Genomic DNA, 21,155 nt, shown 5'->3' with positions numbered 1-21,155 from the left:
GGATGTTAATTTATTTTGCTTCCGCTTTTTGGCTTGTCAATTTGTCAAATGGTAGAAGGGGGTTAGTGGTATGGATGTGGGGTCAGATGTGAAACCAGGGTGTAGAGGGAAACCTCCTGGGCAGCCATTTTCCTCCTTCCTGTCCATTTCAAAACACGTGGCCTCCATGTGGGTGCCAGGGGCATGGGAAAAACCATTGTTGTGCCCATTACCTCTCTGTTCCCTTCTTTACCCTGATGGTGTGGTTGATGTCTTCTGGTGTCATGATGACCACCCCCTCTATTCCCTCCCAGTATTTCCTCTCAGACCTGTTTGCCTTCTCAGCCAGGTCATGTCCCCCCACCCTCCTTACCACCTCAGCCTCTCTGCACGTTGCTGAAGGTCCAGGCCCATCTCAAGTTCTGCACTTGAGCAATAAAGTGGAAACAATAAAACCTGTGTCAGGCATCCCTTTTTGTTTGGGCCTCAGAGGGTGGGCATTGGTGGCCATACTGGGGATAAAATTAAGGGAGTTACCCACCATACACATCCCCAGTCCTGCTCAAATGCAGCACCTGGTAGAGAAGCTGTAGTTGGCCTTTTGGGCCCCACATGGGCTGCAGTCAGTGCCTTTGCTGAGGCCTGGCCATCGCTTCCAGCACTGCCCCCAGCAGCCCGGAAATGTTGCCACTTGGTCATCTTTCCAAACACAAAGAGGAACACGTGAACATCTAAAATATGGGGGCTACTTGTAATTATTTTTGAGGTTAGATTTGTCTGTTTCTGCCTGACTGAGCAGAAAGCACAAGCATCCTTGGCTTCTTTAAAATCCCAAAAGTCACTAACACCTCCTGTCTGAGACCTTTTCATGATGAAGATGAAGCAGGAAGAAGTCCTCGAGCCAGGGAACACAGGTGCTTAGGGCCACTTTCCAACTTCTTTCTGGGCCCTAACAGGAAAAAACGTAATGGTTTTTTTGTTGTTGTTGTTTTGACCCTTCACCCCTATAGCATGGGGTCCTGGGGAGAAGCCAAGGAGCACAGGCAGCAGGCCAGAGTGACATCCATGCCCCTATCCTGTGTGGGCTGTTAAATTCCTACACAGTGACAGATAGCATGCCTACCCACATGCCTGCAGAGTTCCTTCCGGAAGAATTTCCTTCATACTTTGACTATGGAAGATGAACTTACGTTTGCCGATTCATACAGCATGGCTGGTGCTGGAGCAAGAACTAAAATTTGGGGGTTCTGTTTTGCCGGTGTCCTCACTTTCTCTTTTGATGGATTCACATCATCATCCTGGGCTTGGCACTTGTGTCTTTGTGTTATTCCAAAGTTAGATGTGGCCCTGAAACCAACGATAACAGCTAGCCCTCATTAAGCATGGTATAAGCCTAGCACTAGGTGAAGAGCCTCATGCAGATTCACATCCTTGCAAACCATCCTACAAAGGATGTATCGCCCCATTTTACAGATGAGGAAACCAAGGCTGAGAAGTTACTGGAAAGGTCTTCCTGGAATGTGAGATCTCAAGCAAATCCAAAGTCAGCCATGAGATTCCTGTAACCTTGGGCAAGTTGAGTCAACTGCAAAAATAGGGAAACGGACAAAGGGCTCGTGAGGTTCCTCCCAGCTTGGAGTGCTTCTATAGGAGTCCAGGAATTTAAAACAATCACTTGTGCCCTACCTGGGTAGCTCAGAGCATCATCGTGATATACTGAGGTTGTGAGTTTGATCCCAGCTCGGGGCACATAAAGGAGTCAACCAGTGAATGCATAAATAAGTGGAGCGAATGGATATTTCTCCCTCTCTGTAACATCAATAAGTAAAAAAGAAAATTTAGTGAATTTTTTAAGAAGATTTTATTTATGTTTAGAGGGGAAGGGAAGGAGAGAGGGAGAGAAATATCAATGTATGGTTGCCTGTCCTGTGTCCCCTGCTGGGAACTGGCCTGCAACCCAGGCATGTGCCCTGATTGGGAATCGAACTGTGATTGGTTCGCAGGCCCATGCTCAATCCACTGAGCTACACCAGTCAAGGCAATAAGTAAAAAAAAATTTTAATAAAAAAATAAAACCACCACTTGTGTAGCACCCTGTAGCTGGACAAGTCTTGGTTTATGTGACATTCTAACTGTCTTGTGAGGCTGTTTCATTAAACTGGCCAGAAGTCTAAGGTTAAAGATACTCAACTGCTCTGGGTCAATGCTCAAATTCATTTCCCAGGTAGTTGCACTTTCCTCACCAACCCTTAAATCTTTCCATATGGAGAGGATGTGCTCGAATGAGGAAAACTAATAGCAACCAGTACTTTCAGCTGTTTGTGCAAATTTTCAGGTTGTTTCTGGAAAAGTCTAAATAAGGTTTATCTTTCTAGTGCTAGTTAAATCATCAAGTTCTACGAAGTTTATCTCCCAAGTACTGTATTTCCAGGCTCTCCATCCTATAAAGTCCCTCCCAAATATCACTGCACCTCCAGCCTGCTCTTGTGTCCTACAATACTTATATTGCATCCCCTCGTGGCCCACCTACATTTCACTCTGCACAGCATTCAAATTATATACTTCCAACTGCTTAACACACTGTCAGTGATTTCCCATCCCATTTATGCATAAGATCTGAATCTATCACGGGCCACAAACCCCTTTAAGGTGTGGCCTAACCTACCTTACTCACATAATTCACATTGGACTCCACTCTCTATCAGCTACACCATCCTGAGAGTGAGTTTAAGGGTGAATTGTATTATCTTGGAGAAATAATCTGTAAAAGACATTATCGGTGGGACTAGTAAAAAATAGTACCTTTTGCCCTGGCTGGTGTTGGCTCAGTGGATTGAGTGCCAGCCTGCAAACCAAAGGGTCACTCCCCATCAGGGCACATGCCTGGGTTGCAGGCCAGAACCCCAGTTGGGGATGTGCAAGAGGCAACTGACTGATGCTTCTCTCCTTCTCTTTCTCCCTCCCTTCTCCTCTCAAAGTAAATAAAATCTCTTAAAAAATAGTACCTTTTTAGAAAACATACTGGAAAATTGAGAATTACACATTGGAAAGCCACAATGAGCTATCACCTCACATCTGTCAGGATGGTTGTTATCAAAAAGTCAATAAGTAATAAATGTTGGCAAGGGTGTTGAGAAAAGGGAAGCCTCATACACTTTGGGTGAAATTGTAAACCATCCATCTAGTCTGTTTATCCAAATGTCAATTCACTTGTCATCAATTCATCATCTACTTCTCAATTTATTCATGAAAGAACATCCAGACAGATAATACTGTTGGTAGCATATGACATAAAATAAACAACTGGCTCATTTAGAAAAAAGAAAAACTGGAAACTTTCATACCTTATTCCTTCTGTCTCAATGACCAGTCTTCCCTTGGCAAATGCAGAACACCTCAGGGCCTTGTAACCCTTAAGTTGAAATGACAATCGGCTAAAGGCGGTGCTGAACAAAGACAATGTAAGACTTGGAAGGCATTCTAAGAAAAACTTGTCCTCTTTCAGGAAAGTATTATTGCTGACTGTGGCTATAGTTCCCCAGCTGCTTGTCGACCTCAGATAACTTGAACACACCAACTATCCTCATTAAATCTAAGAATCATAATAAAATCTTACTATCATATAATGAACACTAAATATGCCTTGAGAAATAAAGTAAGAATGAGATTCAGAAAGTGTTTCTGAAGGGGAATGATCAAGAAAAAGCAATGCCTTCACAAAATTTGAGTTCTTTGGCTAGAAGAGACCGGCCATACCCTATTACCAACACCCAAAACATGTATGATTCTTAGAATTGCCTGTTCCACGGTTAGAAGTGCTTCACACATAAAATGGTAGTGATTTTATTTTTATTGAGGTGAAATTTACATAACAAAAAATTAACCATTTTAAATTCAGCAGCACTTAATCCAATTACAATGTTGTACACCCAATGTAGTTCTAAAACATGTTCATCATTCTCTGTTTTAAACTTATTTCTTCATGTTCTTCAGTGACAATGAAGAACTACTTATTGCCCTGACAAGTGTGGTTCAGTTGGTTGGGCATCTTCTTGCAAAGTAAAACGTCACCTGTTTATTGCCTGGTCAGGGCACATGCCCAGGTTGCAGGTTTGGTTCCCAGCTGGGGCACGTAATTAGAGGCAGCCGATGTTTCTCTCTTACACTGATGTTTCTCTCACTCTCGTCCTCTCTCTCCAAAAATAAATAAAACCTTAAAACAAAATAAAACTACTTATCATCCTTCAGTTAATGGCCAACAGAGTTTTGAACAGACAACAAACCTGATAGATTCTAGGATCAAAGCTTTCCAGTGTCAGTCCTTTCTGATAGGGCCAAACTTGCAATAAATGGGACTTGAAGTAAAGCTCTGAATTACAGCATTTCACTCAGAGGGTTGGCCACACTATTCTGCCTAATTTTTAGGTCAAGTAAGTTTGAGAATCAGGTTTCTGTACTTCATGAGTTCTCACAATATTCAGTATGCTAAGGTACACTGTGAACTAGAGGGGGAAAAGGAATGAAGGAGTTCTCAAACTGAGTCCATTAGAAAAGCCCTAGGTCTTGCCCCCAGGATAGTGAATGCTCTGGGCCTCACCTGTAGAAAAAGCTGTAAAGGTCCCATTTCCTACCTCGGCATCCAGAGCAGACAGATTTTCCCCCTCTAACAACTCTTGGAGGAATAAGAGGACAAAGAATCTCCCTAGAAATATTTCCCATTTAATGCCTCCCCTCCCATAGCAGGTTTCTACTGAAGCTATTGTTTGGTTGATTTGTAAAGAATATGCTACCCGCTCTGGCTGGTGTAGCTCAGTGGACTGAGTGCCAGCCTGCGATCCAAAGTCATTTATTCCCAGTTGGGGCACATGCCTGGCTTGTGGGCCAGGTCCCCAGTAGGGGGCCCTCAAGAGGCAACCACGCATTGATGTTTCCCTCCCTCCCTTCCTCTCTAAAAATAAATAAATAAGAAATCTTAAAAAAAAATATATATATATATATATATCACCCACACAACTGTATGCATGTCATCTAACCAGGAAGATAGCCTGGTTAGGCAGTTCTGGGGAATAAGCCAAAACCCATGCTGAAAGATTGCTTGGCTGAAACAAGATGGGCAGTAGATAGTACACATGGAGACTGACCAACCATCCCACTAGAGAGAGCCATAAACAAGAGTGCTCCTCAGAGAGCCAGGGATCTGTCTACATGACTCTGCAATGCCTAGTCTTGTAATCCACTTACTATGAATTTAACACCCCATGCAGTTAAAGTAATTGATACAAGGTGGGAGTGGCATAAAAGTGAAAAGACTTGATTCATGCCTTATGTATCTGGAAACTCAACTCTCCTCCCTTTCTAACTTTATTTGGCTCTCTTAGCAAAAGCCAAAAGGCAGGGTATCCAAGTTGTGATCATAATGACATGACCTTCGTGGCAAAAACCGAACAAACAAAAATAGGTACCCACCAGGCACAGAAAGGTCAAGAACAAGAGGCCAAGTGATGAGGAAGATAAAACTAAGGCAGTGGAGAGCTGGATCAGAGTATGATTTCAGAGAACTGGGTCAGGCCAGGGCACATGGTGAGAAGCAGGGTGATTCTCATCTACTTTGTGCTGAATTACTTTTTTTGTTTGTTTGTTTTACAATTTCATTCATAGGTTGGAAAAAGAAAAAACAATGTAGAAATATTAGTGAAAAGAAACATAATTCAAACTAACTTGACATCTAGAGGTTAATATTTTAAAACTGGCTTTTGTTTTTCCATCCCTTAAAACCTCAGAAGAAGCTTGGTGTTTGAGTTAGGATGAGACAATAAAGATGTGGTATGGCAAGTTGAGGTAGCATGCACCCCCCCCATATGAAAAGTTTCCCTAAGAGGCCAACCATGATGGTGGAGTCCCATTTACACTACAGAGTGAGGTCACTGAGGGAGGGAGGCAAGAGCTTTGTGGTGGGGCCACAGGGCAGGGCAGATCCAGCATCTAAGCAACCCTGACTTGCAGCCTCAGGACTTTTCTAGGAACTATGACATAAACAAATGATAGGACAGATCTGAAGCTTGGGATCAAATAATCCTGGTCTGAGCTCCACCTCTACCATTTTCGGCCTTGTTACTTAATCGTACTGAACCTATTTTCCTCATCCACAAAACTGGAATAAAAATACAAGCTCACAGGTTTGTTGTGTTAATTACATGAAGTAACATATGTGAAATGTGCTTTGCATCAAGTGGTTTTCAAACTACTGACCAGAGCACACACACCGTTAAATTTTTTTTCTAATATACATTAGCCATTATATACACATATAAATAATATACAATTGAAACAAAGGTTTCATAAGAACAACATGGATCACTTGATATTTTCTATTCTATCCTCTTCATGTTTTTAAATGCTAGTTCACTACATCGTTTTCACAATTCCTAACGGGTAATTGCTAAAAAAAACACTGCTGAAAAGCACAGAACTGTCAGTTATTACGATTATTATGATTCTCAGGGGTACTCTGATTGCTAGGACAACAAAGGAAGGGGTCAAGGTTACTAGGTCAAGCCTTTGAGAGTCCTACTGCCCAGAGAATAGATGAGTCCGGTTAGGGTTGGTCTACCCAAACGCTGTAACTCTAACGTGAAAAGGAGTGGCCTACGCCCCCGTCACTCACGTTAGTAACTGGGCAAGCCCGCCCCAAGCCTAGAGGTATCGGAAGACCCACCTCCTTGCTAAGATTAAGCGAGGAATGCAAGGATTGGAAGCTCTGGTGGTGACGTAACTTCCCGCTGTCGGTGGCCATCTGCTGTGGCAGGTGCCGGGAGAGGCTCGGGAAACACTTAGCGGGGCTTCTCGACCTCCCTAGCTCTTAGTAGTGCGATGAGGTCCGTTAGTTATGTGCAGCGCGTAGCCCTAGAGTTCAGCGGAAGCTTGTTCCCGCACGCAATTTGCCTTGGAGACGTCGACAATGACACGGTTAGTGCATGCGCACTGCAAGAGACGCAGCCCAGGTTTGCGCAGGGCTTGGCTGGGGCGGGTCCAGGAAAGTGGAAGGAGGCAAAGGCGCGAGTGACGCTTGCGAAATAGAGCTTGCGTGGCAGGCCTAGGGAAGAACTTTACAGATGTTTCAGTGGGACACCTGACCGAGGTGTCCCTGTCTCGGTCATCCTGACCGAGCTTGCCTGGTGCACGGGTCTAGTACTCTTTTAGGAGCATGGGTAACTTTCTCTTTGTCTAATTAAGGAACTTATTCACCGAAAGAGCCTAGTAAACTTTGGTGGCCAGATTTCCAGGTTCACTGGTTCTGTTATTAGGCTTCCTCACTTTACCTTTCAAAGTTTCAAAATAGGCTTTAAAAGTACCTCTGCTGCCCTGGCGGGGTCGCTAAGTTGATTGGAGGGTCATCCCGTACATTAGAGGTTGTAGTTCGTCCTGGTCAAGGCAGGTACCTAGGTTGCTGGTTGGATCCTTGGTCCGGGCCTATACGGTAGGCAATCGATCACATCGTTGTTTCTCACTCTCACTCTCCCTCTCTCAAATTAATAAACATATCCTATGGTGAGGATTAACTGCCCCCCCCTCCAAAAAAAAAGCCCCTCTTCTGCTCTTACATTTGGCCCTTGGTGACCCTGGAATACATTGCTCTATCTGCCTCACCTTCCAACTGGTAGAATATGCTCCTCCCTGAGGCAACAGATGTTCTCACCAACCCAATCTTAATGTCTTACTGTGGTACCTGCTCCATACTACCTGCAGATGTCTGGAAACTTTCAAGTGCTACACCTTGATTAAGTGACAAAAATAATTTTCATCTACCATAGTCATTCCTTATTTGAATGAATTAATACAGGTAAAGCAGGAAGCATCATACCTGGCACGCTGTTACAGCTCAGTCAGTGTTAGCCTGTTGTTAGTATTTGATTCTATTTTAATGCAAATACTTATTAAACTGTCCATTATGTGTCAAGGACTCTGCTACATTCAAAAATGAGCAAGACAGCCCCAGCCCTCAGGTAGCTCATAACCAGGTGGAATGATAGTAAGGAGGTGCTTTGATTAAAATATGTAAAATAGTCTAGAGTGGAGCATCAAAGGGAACAGGGGCTACTGATAATGTGAAACAATCTTTTCCCCCAGACTTTATCTTTTCATTCCTTATCTCTATTTAATATTTTTAATACACAACACCTTATTACCTTTCTCTCCTATCCTCTGTCCCATCTTCCTAGTCTGCCTCCCTGCTGTTCTGTGCTATCTTTTCCCTGAAAAAAAAAGGGGGGGACTAAAACATCCTTCCCTTTTTTCCAGACTTCTTTGTGCTGTGATGGAGAGGTATTTAGTGAGGCTGCCTTTGGCTCTACCCTCTCTGGGGAGGAAAATGTTATTTTCATCAGTTTGTATTATGTTTTCTGGGCTTTCATATTTCTTCATATGCCAAGCAGTACAATTTTTATGAGAAAATCAAGGGAGGCATTTTTAAATAGTAAATTGACAGAATGACTTTAGATGTGCATCATTTTCCTTTTGATCTGTTTGTTTTCTTTTTTACAAGAAAAAAATTCATGCATTTTTTTATAGCTTCATAGCACCAGCTTTTTTGGAAATTGTACTTTTCTAAGTGAATTACACTGTTATACACTCAATTATGCAATATTAGGAATATTTATATTTTTTCCCATTAGGGTAGGAATTTTTTATCTTTTTTTGTTGTTGCTGCTGTTTTGTTTTGTTTTGTTTTTACTGCTATATTCCCAACACAGAATAGTGCCTGGCACATAGTAGGCACTCAGTAAATGAGTAAATGTTGAATAAATTCGGATTGTTATGAAAAGCAAATGTGATTATGTATCTCAAAGCAATTTGAAGGGCTCTGCCTGTTATTAATAAATATAATGGAAAGAAGGACAAGTAGTTGAGATGGTTGGCTAGTAGTTAAGTATGGTACACTCAGCCTGCATAAGTATGCATAGAAATTTTGTTATTGGTCCCCCAGGCAAGCATTTGGAGATTTGGGGCAAGAAAAAGACTTATATTGAAAACAAACAATAAAAAAAAATAGGACTTCCAGCCAAGATGGAGGCATAGGTAGATACACTTTGCCTCCTCACACAACCAACAGAAGGACAACAACAAATTCAAAAACAAAAAATAACCAGAACTGCCAGAAAATCGAACTGTGAGGAAGTCCAACAACCAAGGAGTTAAAGATCAAACACTCATCCAGACTGGTAGGAGGGGCAGAGATGAGCAACCAGGGCAGAGAATATGCACAGCAGGGTGGCAGCTGGAGGACCGGTTGGGCAAGACAGCAGCTGGTGGTCCCACATTTGTATGTGGATAAACTGGAAGGAACAACCAGGGAGTAAGACAGACTGCATAACCCAGGGTTCCCACATGGGGAAATAAAGCCGCAAAACCTCTGGTTATAAAAATCTGTGGGGTTGTGGCAGTGGGAGAGACTCTCAGCCTCACAGGAGAGTTCATTGGAGAGACCCATGGAGTCCTAAAATGTACACAAACCCACCCACCCAGGAATCAGCACCAGAAGGGCACAATTTATTTGTGGGTAGTGGGGGAAGTGACTGAAAGCCTTTGAAGAACTGAACAAGCGGCATTGTTCCCTCTCTGACCCTTCCTCCACATACAGTGCCACAACGCAGGTTGCCCCACCCTGGGGAATACCTAAGGCTCCACCCCTTACTATGTAACAGGTGCACTGATACAAAGAAATAGGGCCCAAATGAAAGAACAGATCAAAACTCCAAAAATAGAACTATGTGTTGAAGAAATAGCCAACATATCAGATGCATAGTTCAAAACACCGGTAATCAGGATGCTCACAGGTTGAGTATGGTCCCAAAATAGAGGAAAAAGTGAAGGCTATGCAAAGTGAAATAAAGGAAAATGTACAGGGAACCAACAGTGAAGGGAAGAAAACCGGAACTCAAATCAACGATTTGGACCAGAAAGAAGAGATAAACATTCACCCAGAACAGAATGAAGAAACAAGAATTCAAAAAAAAAAAAAAAAGAGGAAAGACTTAGGGACACTTTAAGCATTCCAACATCTGAATCATGGGGCCAGAAGAAAAGGAAGAGCAAGAAATGTAAAATGTAATTGAAAAAGAAATTTGTGCTTGTTTTGCTGTCACACTTGAAATTGCAAAAGTGATGGACACAGTGTGTGATAGGTAGAAAAGGCATTGAATTTGTGGGTAGGAGACCTGAGCAGAAAATACATGTCAGTTGATGGCAACATGTCATACCAGAAAGCATTGAGACTATGTGAAGACTTTAACAAGAGACCCCCTGAAATGGGTGACCACATTTACATAACTTTTATGATAGTACTGTATACTGTTATAATTATTCTATTTTAGTAGTAGTTGTTGTTAATCTCTTACTATGCCTTATAAATTAAACTCTACCATAGTGTGTATATATAGGAAAAAAACATTATGTTCAGGGGTGGGCAAAAGTAAGTTTACAGTTGTTCATATGGAAAAAGACATGCAGGTTATGATTATTATTACAGCTTTATTAACTCAAAAGAATGTCACAATGGCAGAATAAACCTACTTTTGCCCACCCCTGTATGAGGTTCAGTATACTCTTCAGTTTCAAGCATCCACTGGTATCTTGGAATGTATCCCCACGGATAAGGGGGGATGACGGTGGCCGCCAGAGAGCAGATAGGCTGTCCTGGGAATGTCCTCCTCCAGTGCCATTGCCTCTCTCTCTGCCTGGCTCACTGCACCTTCCACACTGTTTTGTGATTTATTCCTGTGTCTATGCCCTTATTAAATTGTGAGATCCTTCTCAGCAGGGAGTCTGTGACATTTTATCTTTGTATCCCTCACTGGTTGCCCGGCTTTACCTGAAAACTCAAGGGCTGACTGCACATTCTCTTTCATTCTGATTTTTCTTTGTGTCTTAAAACAATCTTTTTTGGTGTTTGTCTATTAAGTAACCATTTTATCGAGGACTACTATAGACTCATCTGTTGAATGAATGTATAAGAAAAAGAATGGATTGTATGAAAGATGCTAAGATCCCTAGCTTTGCAGGTGTTTTAACTAGAGGCTGAAAACCACCTGATATTAGTACTCACTGTATGCTAATCACTTCTAAATACTTTCTTCTGTTAGCTCAATTCTTGCAACAACCTTATGAGGTAGCTATTCTTATGATTCTCATTTTTTAAGAAGAATTTTAAAGATAATATTTATTTACTTTTAGAGAGATGGGAAGGGAGGAGAGAGAGAGGGAGAGAATCATCAGTGTGAGAGAAAAACAATCCATTGGTTGCCTCTTGCATGTTCCCTGACCGGGGACCAAACCCACAACCCAGGCATCCACCCTGCCAGGAAAACCAATGGGTGACCCTTCACCTTGCAGGACGAGGCCCACCCAACTAAGCCACACTGATCAGGGCATGATCCTCATTTTACAATTGAAATATAGGCATAGAGAACTGGAATCCAATGCAGGCAGCTGCCCTCTGAACCTCTGTGCCATGCAGCTTCTCTCCTATGCACCTGCCAAAGTTCTCTGAGGATGGAATAGAAATGTCCATTTCTGTAATAGAAACATCAGGTGTAGAGGGTTTAATGTAAATAAATTTGCTTTATGCTTCTATGATCTAATATTCCCATAAGTAATTCCAATAACTATTAAAAAATAGTTAATGTAAGATTCAAATCAAGTAAATCATTATTGATAAATTCCAATTCATTGTTCATTTTTCATTTCTGTTTTCCTTTTGTCTTTGTTGCCTTTAAAATTAAATCTTCTGGGATTCTAATATTCACCCTAGTTTGAGGAAAGGAAGGGAGTGTTGGATGTCCCCACAGCGGGAAATCCTGAAGCTGTTAGTAGAAATAGGGTTTGTAGCAACCTTATCATCATTGTTACCACCTGGGAAGTGGAGCATTCAGATACCAATAGTTGTGAAGAGGCTTCATGCAGGGAGCCTGCCATCTGAGAGCTTAGCCACCACTTAGGGGCACCAGAGGCCCAGAACTCTATGATGCTGACACCCAGCAGCCCCTTCCTGCTGTGCCCCACTCTGGCACCTCCATCCCTCTCTATTCATTCCTAGGACACCAAGATCAAATGTTCTTGCTAAAGGAGGGAGGGCCCCCAGAACTGCCTTTTTTCCCCCCTGGCCCTAATAGAATATGAGGTTTGGAGTTAAATTCCCCAAAAGTTGAATATTTTGGGTTGTTTCCAAAATACAAGGTGGGGCAAAAGAAAGTTTATAGTTGTTAGTATGCAGAACAGAGAGTTTATTCCTATATTATTTATTAATTATTGTCTTACTTTCCATAGGAACAACTGTAAACCTACTTTTTGCCCCTCCCTGTATGTCCTATTTATAATGGACGAATCAGAGCCAAAGTCAAGCATGGGGGCCATTGAGCTGTTCAAATGTCAAACTTCTCCAGGATGGAGTCCGTGTTCATCCATTCCTCTGGCCTTCCCTGTCCCTGACACACACATGCACACGCACATATACACCACCACCCCTTCCCCATGGAAATAAAGAAACCTGGAATACCATGGCTGTGTTGGTCACAAAAGATTTTTAATACATTTGATGAAGATTCAAGTAGATGTCCTGTGATTTCCCCAGGATGGGCGCAGTAGAGAAGAGTTTGAGGTGGGTCAGCAGGACCTATGCTAATATTCCTCTTTCTCCATCTGAAGTTGAATGAACTGGTGGTGGGAGACACCAGTGGGAAGCTGTCTGTGTATAAGAATGATGACAGCCGGCCATGGCTCACCTGTTCCTGCCAGGGAATGGTCAGTATTCAACTACCTGGGTCTGAAGGCGGGGGAAGGGATTTTTTTTCTGTTCAGGAACTGTCAAGGCTGAGACCCACACAGGAGCTCACTAGTGTGTCCTCACTCAACGGCTACTCAGCTTAGCCACTGGTTTGGGGGTCACTTGATTCAGTGAGGGAAGCTCCCAGGCAGCACTTGCATGTACACACACACACACACACACACACACACGAGACTCCCTAAATACTTTAGGAAAACTGCTTAGGTTGTCTGGTCTCATAGAGTATAATAGATAATGAGGGTAGTATTTGAATAAGTCTAGACATGATAGTCTTGCTAAATTGGAGTTTTGTTTTGTAGAGATTTTGTTTTGAGCCCAAATGGCCTTTACTTCAGGTCTTCATATTACTGTGTGTGTAAACTGAACCAAACCTATAGCACAGTAGCTCGGTTAATGCAGACCATCACACAGGTCCTATGGCACCAGTTTCTAGAACATGCTAGTAATGAGAAAACCTGCTCCTTCCTGCTTCATGGAGATGAGGAAGTAGTAGTCTCCCCCTGGGTCACCCTGAGCCTCCCTTTCTTCTTTTGCAGCTGACTTGTGTTGGAGTTGGAGATATATGTAATAAAGGAAAGGTAAGAACTTCCAGGGGTCTTGGGACTTGAGTGTAACTCCAAGGCCTTAGCTGGATGGATCTCTGTCTCAAGGTGGAAACCAGTTGAGAGTTAATGGCCTTAGCCCTACCTTCTGTGTTCTAATGATCAGTGTGTGCTCAAACTTCCCTCCCTAGTCCACCTCTCCCCTATCTCTATCTCTTGCAGAACCTGGTAGTGGCCGTGAGTGCTGAGGGCTGGTTTCACTTGTGTGACCTGACTCCTGCCAGGACCCTGGATGCTTCTTGGCACCATGAGACCCTAATGAGAGAGGAGCAGCGTCCAGTCTTTAAGCAGCACATCCCTGCCAACACCAAGGTCATGCTGATCAGCGACATCGGTGGGCATGGCTATCTTTGCAGGCAGTTGGGGCAATAAGAGTCAGTGGATAACAGAGCAGATCTCAAGGGATTCAGTGGGGGTGGGGGGTCAGTATTCATTTGTGCAATCGCTATGGAGAAAGTAAATCACAGAAAGGACCCAGAGAGTGTAGAGGTAGAGGTAGCAATTCTACATGGAGTGTCAGGGAAGTTCTTGCTGAGAAGGTGACATTTGATCAAAAATTGAAGATGGTGAGGAAGTGAGCTATATAGATACTGTGCTGATATTTTGGCCAGAAGCTGTCTCAAAGTTGGTGGTGTGTGTATTGGATGCATTTGGACACCCTGAGGTGCATATCTGAGGGAAGCAGTGGCAGGGCCTGTGGAGCAGGTGGGTAGGTAGAGCCAAGGGACAGGGAGGTGCTGTCAGTACAGGAAGGGCAGAAGGCGCGCCGGACTCAGAGCAGGGGAGATGGCTCCACAACAGGTTGGGCTTGAAGTCAAAATCCCAACAGTGATGTTAATAGAGGAGTAGGGATGGGATGCTTGTAGGGTTCAAGCTGACGAATGCAGCTTTGGCTCCAAGCTTGTCTTATTTTCTGGACCACAGATGGAGATGGGTGCTGTGAGCTGGTGGTAGGGTACACAGACCGTGTGGTACGAGCCTTCCGCTGGGAAGATCTGGGCGAGGGCACTGAACATCTGACAGGGCAGCTGGTGTCACTCCAGAAATGGACACTGGAAGGTCAGGTGAGAAGTTGAGTAGAGGGACCCCAGAGCTCAGAGAGCAAGGAGGAAGGCATCCTGAAGGGGGGTTGTGGGAGAACAGTTGTGGGCCATGATACAGGGTGGGAAGAAGGGAAAATCATCTTGCTGAGAGAGATCCAAAGATCATTTCAAATCAGAGTCTTAGGGCAAGTTGCTAGTCATGGCAAATAGGAGGCAACTGAGAGCTAGGAATTGGGATTGAGGGTGGGCATGATGTCCGTGTCAGGATCTGGATCTCGCAGAGGACAGCACGGAGGAAAGCAGATGGCATAGTTGGAGAGGATGGCCCTGGGCAGGAGCCCTGTGAACTCTGGAATTCCTACTGCTGCTGCCCTTGAAGCCTGGGGGGCTGCCTCCAGGGCCCCTACTCTGATTCTCTTCCCTGTTTTTTGCAGAGTCCCACTTCCTCTCTCTCCAGCCCCATTTAAGCCTTTGTTCCCTGGTGCAGGTAGACAGTCTCTCGGTGACTCCAGGATCACTGGGTGTTCCTGAGCTGATGGTATCGCAGCCAGGCTGTGCTTATGCAGTTCTACTGTGTACATGGAACAAGGACACTGGGCACTCTGCTACCTCTCAGGGGACCACAGAAAGCAATAGGTAAGGGATGCAGGCCTGTGGATGGTGTGGGGTAGGTACATGGGAGCAAGATGGGGTCTTGGATATACATGGCAGTGGATGGGTCTGCAGTTGACAGAGCTGCTTCAGCTAGCTTCAGCACAAGCACCTCTGCCCTAGTAAGGGAAGACCTATGTTTTGGGAGCCAGGGAGTCCTGGATCTAATGTTGTAGCATCTGGAAGAGGTTATAAGATTCCAGCCTGGTAGCTCTGTCCCTCTCTTTCCAACTTGCCACACAAGGGACAGCTATAGGTTTGTAGCTGATTCACATCTCGGCAGCTCTTATGGAGATGGGGCCACAAATGTGCCAGAGAACTAAGCTCACTTGGTCTCCCACTTAGTCCCCCAGTCTCCTGCCCACAGGGAGACCCTGGCTGCCCGAGATGTCGTGCTGCACCAGATGTCCGGCCGCATCCACAACAAGAATGTGTCTACTCACCTCATTGGCAACATCAAACGAGGTGAGGGGGTTACAGGATGAGGCAGGTTGCTGAGGGCAAACATTACTTTTGGAAGAGATGTGGGACCTTCTCTCATTTCTAGTCCTGTCCCTCTTTCCCTCCCTGCCCTTGGCCATTCCTCACCCTGTATGCTCTGATCTTGCCTTGACCTTCACATTTTCTTCTTCTGGTCCTTCTGTCCCACCTACAGGCCACATCCCCGAGAGTGGTGGCTCTGGCCTCTTTGCGCTCTGCACCTTGGATGGTGAGTTCCCTGGGTCAGCTACAGGGCCCTGCTGCAGTGGGAGGTTGTGTGCTGGAGGGGTCTGCTTGGGAGTCTTGTTCTCCCCATCCCAACCTGCCTCTCCCCCTGCAGGGACACTGAAGCTTATGGAGGAAGCAGACAAGCTGTTGTGGTCCGTGCAGGTGGATCACCAGCTTTTCGCCCTAGAGAAACTGGATGTCACGGTGGGTAGAAAACCTGGCGGAGAACAACATTCTCACCTTCTTTACATGGAGGTACAAGGTTTCAGTGAGGCCATTATGACTTCATAGTTAAACTCTGAACCTTTATCTTTTTTTAATATATATTTTATTGATTATGCCATTACAGTTGTTCTATTCCCCCCCTTCATTCCCCTCCACCCCGTACGCCCCCTCCCCCATTACTCCCCCCTTTAGTTTATGACCACGTGTCTCAAGTTCTTTAGATTCTATATTTCCCATACTATTCTTGCCCTCCCCCCTATCTATTTTCTACCTACTGTCTATGCTACTTATTTTCTGTACCTTCTCCCCACTTCTCCTTCTCCCATTCTCCTGTTGCTAACCCTCCATGTGATCTCCATTTCTATGGTTCGCTCCTGATCTAGCTGTCCTCTTAGTTTGCTTTTGTTTTAGGTGTGGTTCTTAATAACTGTGAGTTTGCTGTCCTTTCACTGTTCATATTTTTTATCTTCTTTTTCTTAGGTAAGTCCCTTTAACATTTCATATAATAAGGGCTTGGTGATGATGAACTCCTTCAATTTGATCTTATCTGAGAAGCACTTTATCTGTCCTTCCATTCTAAATGAAAGTTTTGCTGGATAGAGCAATCTTGGTTGTAGGTCTTTGGATTTCATAACTTGGAATACTTCTTTCCAGCCCCTTCTTGCCTGTAAGGTCTCTTTGGAGAACTCAGCTGACAGTCTGATGGGAACTCCTTTGTAGGTGACTGTCCCTTATCTCTTGCTGCTTCTAGAATTCTCTCCTTCATTTTAATCTTGGCTAATGTAATTATGATGTGCCTTGGTGTGTTCCTTCTTGGGTCCAACTTCTTTGGGACTCTCTGAGCTTCCTGGATTTCCTGGAAGTCTATTTCCTTTGCCAGATTGGGAAAATTCTCCTTTATTATTTGTTCAAATAAGTTTTCCACTTGTGGCTCTTCCTCTTCCCCTTCTGGTACTTCTATAATGCGGATGTTGGAACGTTTAAAGATGTCCTGGAGGTTCCTAGGCCTCTCCTCATTTTTTTTGAATTCTTGTTACTACATTCTTTTCTGTTTGGTCATTTTTTTCCTCTTTATGGTCTAGTCCTTTGATCTGAGTCCCAGTTTCCTTTCCATTACTAGTTGTTTCCTGTACATTTCCCTTTATTTCAATTAGTTTAGCCTTCATATGCTTCTCTAATTTGTGACTAAAATCAACCAGTTCTGTGAGCATTCTGATCACCAGTGTTTTGAACTGTGCATCTGAAAGTTTTGCTATTTCTTGGTCGTTTACAGTTATGGGCTCTGGGGCTTTGAGTTCTTCTTGAGCCATAATGTTTTGATCTGTTTGCCCTATTAGTATGAGGAGCAGAGCCATAGGTGTTCACCAGGGTGGGGCCACCCAGGTTGCTGGGTTGTGAGGCTGTATGTGGGGCCAGGGTCAGAGAGGGACAACAGTGGTCCCCTCTGCTGCTTCCCACCGCTGGGGCCTGGGAGGTCCATCTCACTGCTTGCTCCTTTACTGGTTTATCTGTGCTGAATGTGTGACCGTGGTCAGCCAGCCGCCTTGTGCCCTCAGTGGGTCTGCCCACTGCTACTCCACACCTGGGATCCGCCCACAGCTGCCTGCAAGCCTCGGTCGCAAGCCCGGGTTGGTCTGTGGATCTTTCCTGCCCAACCCTGCTCTGCTGCTGGCTCTGCCCCTCTTACTGGTTTGGCTGAAGGGTTCGTTGTTGTCAGACTTCTGTGAAGTTCAATTTTCTGTGGTTTGGCTGCGTTTTTGTTGCTAAAACTTTGTTGTTTTTAAACTTGGTTGTGCGAGAAGGCACAGTGTTTTCACCTACACCTACATCTTCTGAACCTTTATCTTAAGGCCCTGTTTAGCCAGGTCTAACTCCCTTTGAAATGAGTTGTTCCCATTTTACAGTGCTCAGCACTATTGTCTGTGCTCTGGGGGACCTCACACTTCAGCACCATTCAGCAGCAGAAAAAGCTCCAAAGAGAACCAAGTAATTACTAGGGTCCAGAAGTTTGTCCTCAGTCCCAACTCCAGATGCATATGAAGTTTTTTTCTTGTCCCATGTGAGTCTGTCTTTACTGAGGCTGTGGCCCCTGAGTCTGCTGCTGAATGAGGCAGATGGGGGCTGCCTCTGTGCTGCTATCACACATGCTCGAAAACATAGGAGAGGAGGCACAAGGCTGTGAGGTCAGGTAGGCCAGGCCTGGGCTGGAAGCCCGATTCTACCATCTCCCAGCTGAGTGACCTTGGGTGCATGATTTTATTTCTACAAGCTGAAGTTCCCTTAGTATCAAATTGGGAATAATACTGACTACTTCACAGGGTTGTTGTGAGTACTATGTGAGGTGGCTCATTGGACAGCAGCCCCTTTGGTGCCTGGCACATGGGAGAAGTTCAGTAAGAGACATATGGTTGTTTTCTTTCTCAGCCAGCTATTGGTCCCAGAGCAAAGTCTACAGCTTCTTTGTATTTAATCCAGCTCCATGGCTAGATCCCTTTTTAAAATGGTTCCTGGACACCCTTGCAATCTTGTCTCTGACCTTTTTCAGGGCAATGGGCATGAGGAGGTTGTTGCCTGTGCCTGGGATGGACAGACATACATCATCGATCACAACCGCACAGTTGTCCGCTTCCAAGTGGATGAGAATGTCCGAGCCTTCTGTGCAGGTGGGCCCCTGCCCCTGGCCCCCACTGACCACACTCATCTGCCTCCTACTATTATTCTCAGCATGTCCCCTTGTGGAAGTCTGCACAGTTGTGTTCTTCAGCTTTTTCATTAGAGTGTGATGAGTGGATACTAAATTGCCATCTTTACAGTTTTAAATAAGGAAAGGTAAAAGATAGTGAGATCTCCACTTCTGAATATTTCAAAGAATGGAATGAGATCTTATCATCTACCTGTGTGAAGACATCAGAAAGCTCTTTCCCATCTGAGTATATTGGAACTCTGTGAAGAACATTCTCCTAGAGCAGTGATTTTCAGCCTTTTTCATCTCATGGCACACATAAGCTAATTACTAAAATTCTGTAGCACACCAAAACATAGATCTTTACCGATCTGATAAAAATAGGTATAATTTTGATTTATTCACACTGGAAGGCTGTTGTTATGTTGGGTAAGTCATTTTTTTTTTTTTAATTTGACAGTCTTAAGGGAAAAGAGATCAGCGCCCCTGACTAAATAGACAGGAATTGCATGTTTTAAAAATTCTTGTAGCACGCTAGTGTGCTGGCCTCAGCACACTGATTGAAAACTGCTGTCCTAGAGCGTTCCCATTAGTTCCAAATCAGGACCTTGGAAGCCAGCACTCACCCTTTGGGGTGGCATGGAGAGATCTGTGGTCACTGAAATGAAGAGAATTGAACAGTGTTCTAGCCCACGCAGTCCAGGGACCTGAGAGGTAGGTCAGGTCAAGCAAACCCTGTGCCTTTGCAGAGGGGCTGCCCTCAGAGAAGCTTCAGTTTGTGATCTACCCCTTGGGCTAGCAAGACTAGTCGTTACTCCAGGGCCATCACTATGATGACAAAATCAGGCATCACATCTTTGGGTGCTCTTCTGCCTGAGTTTTGTTTCTATAGTCTTTCTATATCTGGAATGGGCAAAGTTGTTTATTGTTTTACCGAGTTTCCAACAGAGTAGACCTAGAAAGAGAGCCATTAGTTTTTTGCTTGACATCTGTGGGAGGGCCAGAACCACTGACTCTAGAGCCCCTATCTCATTCTCACCTCCCACCACCGGACGAAACTTCTTGACCTTTGTCTCACCACCCACATCTCACAGGCCTATATGCCTGCAAAGAGGGCCGCAACAGCCCCTGCCTCGTGTATGTCACCTTCAACCAGAAGATCTATGTGTACTGGGAGGTGCAACTCGAGCGGATGGAGTCTACCAATCTGCTGAAGTTGCTGGAGGCCGAGCCAGAGTACCAGAGCCTGCTGCAGGAGCTGGGCACAGGTGAGGCCCAGCAAGCTGCAGCGCTGGACAATCAGGGGCCCAGGAAAGCCACAGCCTCTTACCAGCCCCTTTCTTGCCCTCAGATCCTGATGACCTCCCAGCAGTCCGCACTCTGGTTCACCGAACCCTCTACCATCCTGACCAGCCACCACAATGTGCTCCTGCGAGCCTCCAGGATACCACCTAGTTGGACTTTCCCTCTTAGCTGAGGAAGGATCCTCCTGAACCTCCCTACCCCCAAGGTATCCATAGTATTGGCAGGACAGGGAATACACATTACAGAGGTACATGGACAGAGGCAGCAACCCCAGGGTGACTGTGAACTATAGATCTCATGTCTTCTTGGTGAAAGAAGAGACTACTTGACCCTCTGCCTGTTTGCTTGTGTACCTTACCCATCACATCAGCGGGTCTGTAGGACCCTGGCCTTATTCCACACCACCTGGGACTGCTTCCTCCCCAGAGCTAACCCACTCTTATATGGAAAAGAGACTTGCTTGTGGCCCCAACATTTGGAAGGAACTAGGCTTTGGCGCCAGTGGAGCAGTGAGGTAGGGGCTCTCACCAACCCCAAGCACCATTTTCCACATCACAATTCCAGATCATCGACAGGAGTGATTATTACAGGAATGGGAGATTGTTTGGGGTTTTCCCGAGGGGCCTTTCAAGACAATTGACAGTCTTGTTTTTCTGTGTCCCCAGCAATCCTGAGATGATTTTGCTCTATTTTCTGAAAAAACTGGGCCAGCACTCTCATTTTGCCATATTCTTCAATATGTGCAGCTTCATAAGCCTTGCTCCTTTTCTCACCCACTCATTTCCCCCAAATGCCTATTCTCTCAGACAATAGACATTTAAAATCTAGTGCAGGTTTATGATCCAGACCATAATCAGAATTATATTTTGTCCATTTATATTTTTTCTGTTCTTAATTCTGTGTGCTTTAAATCAGTGTCTTTCAAATTGTAGGTTGCAATCAGCATTTTTTGAATAAATGAAATACAATACAATAGAATTGAACATATATAGCTCTCAATATAGGGAAATGTTTCGCTTTAATTGTATGTGTTTACTGAGTATAATATAAAATATATTTCATATTTCCTGCTTTGAATTATGTTCAAAAGAGTTTGAAAGCCATTGTTCTCAATTATATTG

General features: G+C 44.5%; 1 protein-coding gene and 1 long non-coding RNA gene across 6 annotated transcripts; one reads left to right on the top strand and one right to left on the bottom strand.

Annotated features, from left to right (window-relative positions):
• Window positions 1-109: 109 nt before the first annotated feature.
• Window positions 110-1,438, bottom strand: LOC128626937 (uncharacterized). The gene is made up of 2 exons (XR_008391062.1): window positions 1,170-1,438; window positions 110-928 (listed from the first exon to the last, which is right to left on the bottom strand). It is a non-coding gene; the product is annotated as an uncharacterized LOC128626937 (long non-coding RNA).
• Window positions 1,439-6,756: 5,318 nt separating this feature from the next.
• ITFG2 (integrin alpha FG-GAP repeat containing 2) lies at window positions 6,757-21,097 on the top strand. 5 transcript variants are annotated; one of them, XM_037133931.2, is made up of 12 exons: window positions 6,757-6,945; window positions 12,679-12,774; window positions 13,354-13,395; window positions 13,582-13,753; window positions 14,344-14,483; window positions 14,950-15,098; window positions 15,481-15,578; window positions 15,769-15,822; window positions 15,934-16,025; window positions 18,592-18,709; window positions 19,824-19,997; window positions 20,081-21,097. In XM_037133931.2, exons 1-12 carry the CDS (start codon window positions 6,850-6,852, stop codon window positions 20,182-20,184), a joined length of 1,335 nt encoding a protein of 444 aa, XP_036989826.2. In that variant the 5' UTR covers window positions 6,757-6,849; the 3' UTR covers window positions 20,185-21,097. The 5 variants fall into 5 exon arrangements, with proteins under 5 accessions (XP_036989826.2, XP_053518356.1, XP_036989828.2 ...); XM_037133934.2 differs by having other exon boundaries at window positions 6,905-6,980; XM_053662381.1 differs by lacking the exon at window positions 12,679-12,774.
• Window positions 21,098-21,155: the final 58 nt, after the last annotated feature.

Source organism: Artibeus jamaicensis, unplaced genomic scaffold (genome assembly GCF_021234435.1).
Source record: "Artibeus jamaicensis isolate MK-2021 breed Jamaican fruit bat unplaced genomic scaffold, CSHL_Jam_final contig_1028, whole genome shotgun sequence".
NCBI classification, from domain to species: Eukaryota; Metazoa; Chordata; class Mammalia; order Chiroptera; family Phyllostomidae; genus Artibeus; species Artibeus jamaicensis.
The sequence above is the reverse complement of the archived record's forward strand: the minus strand, read 5'-3'. Positions and strand labels throughout refer to the sequence as shown.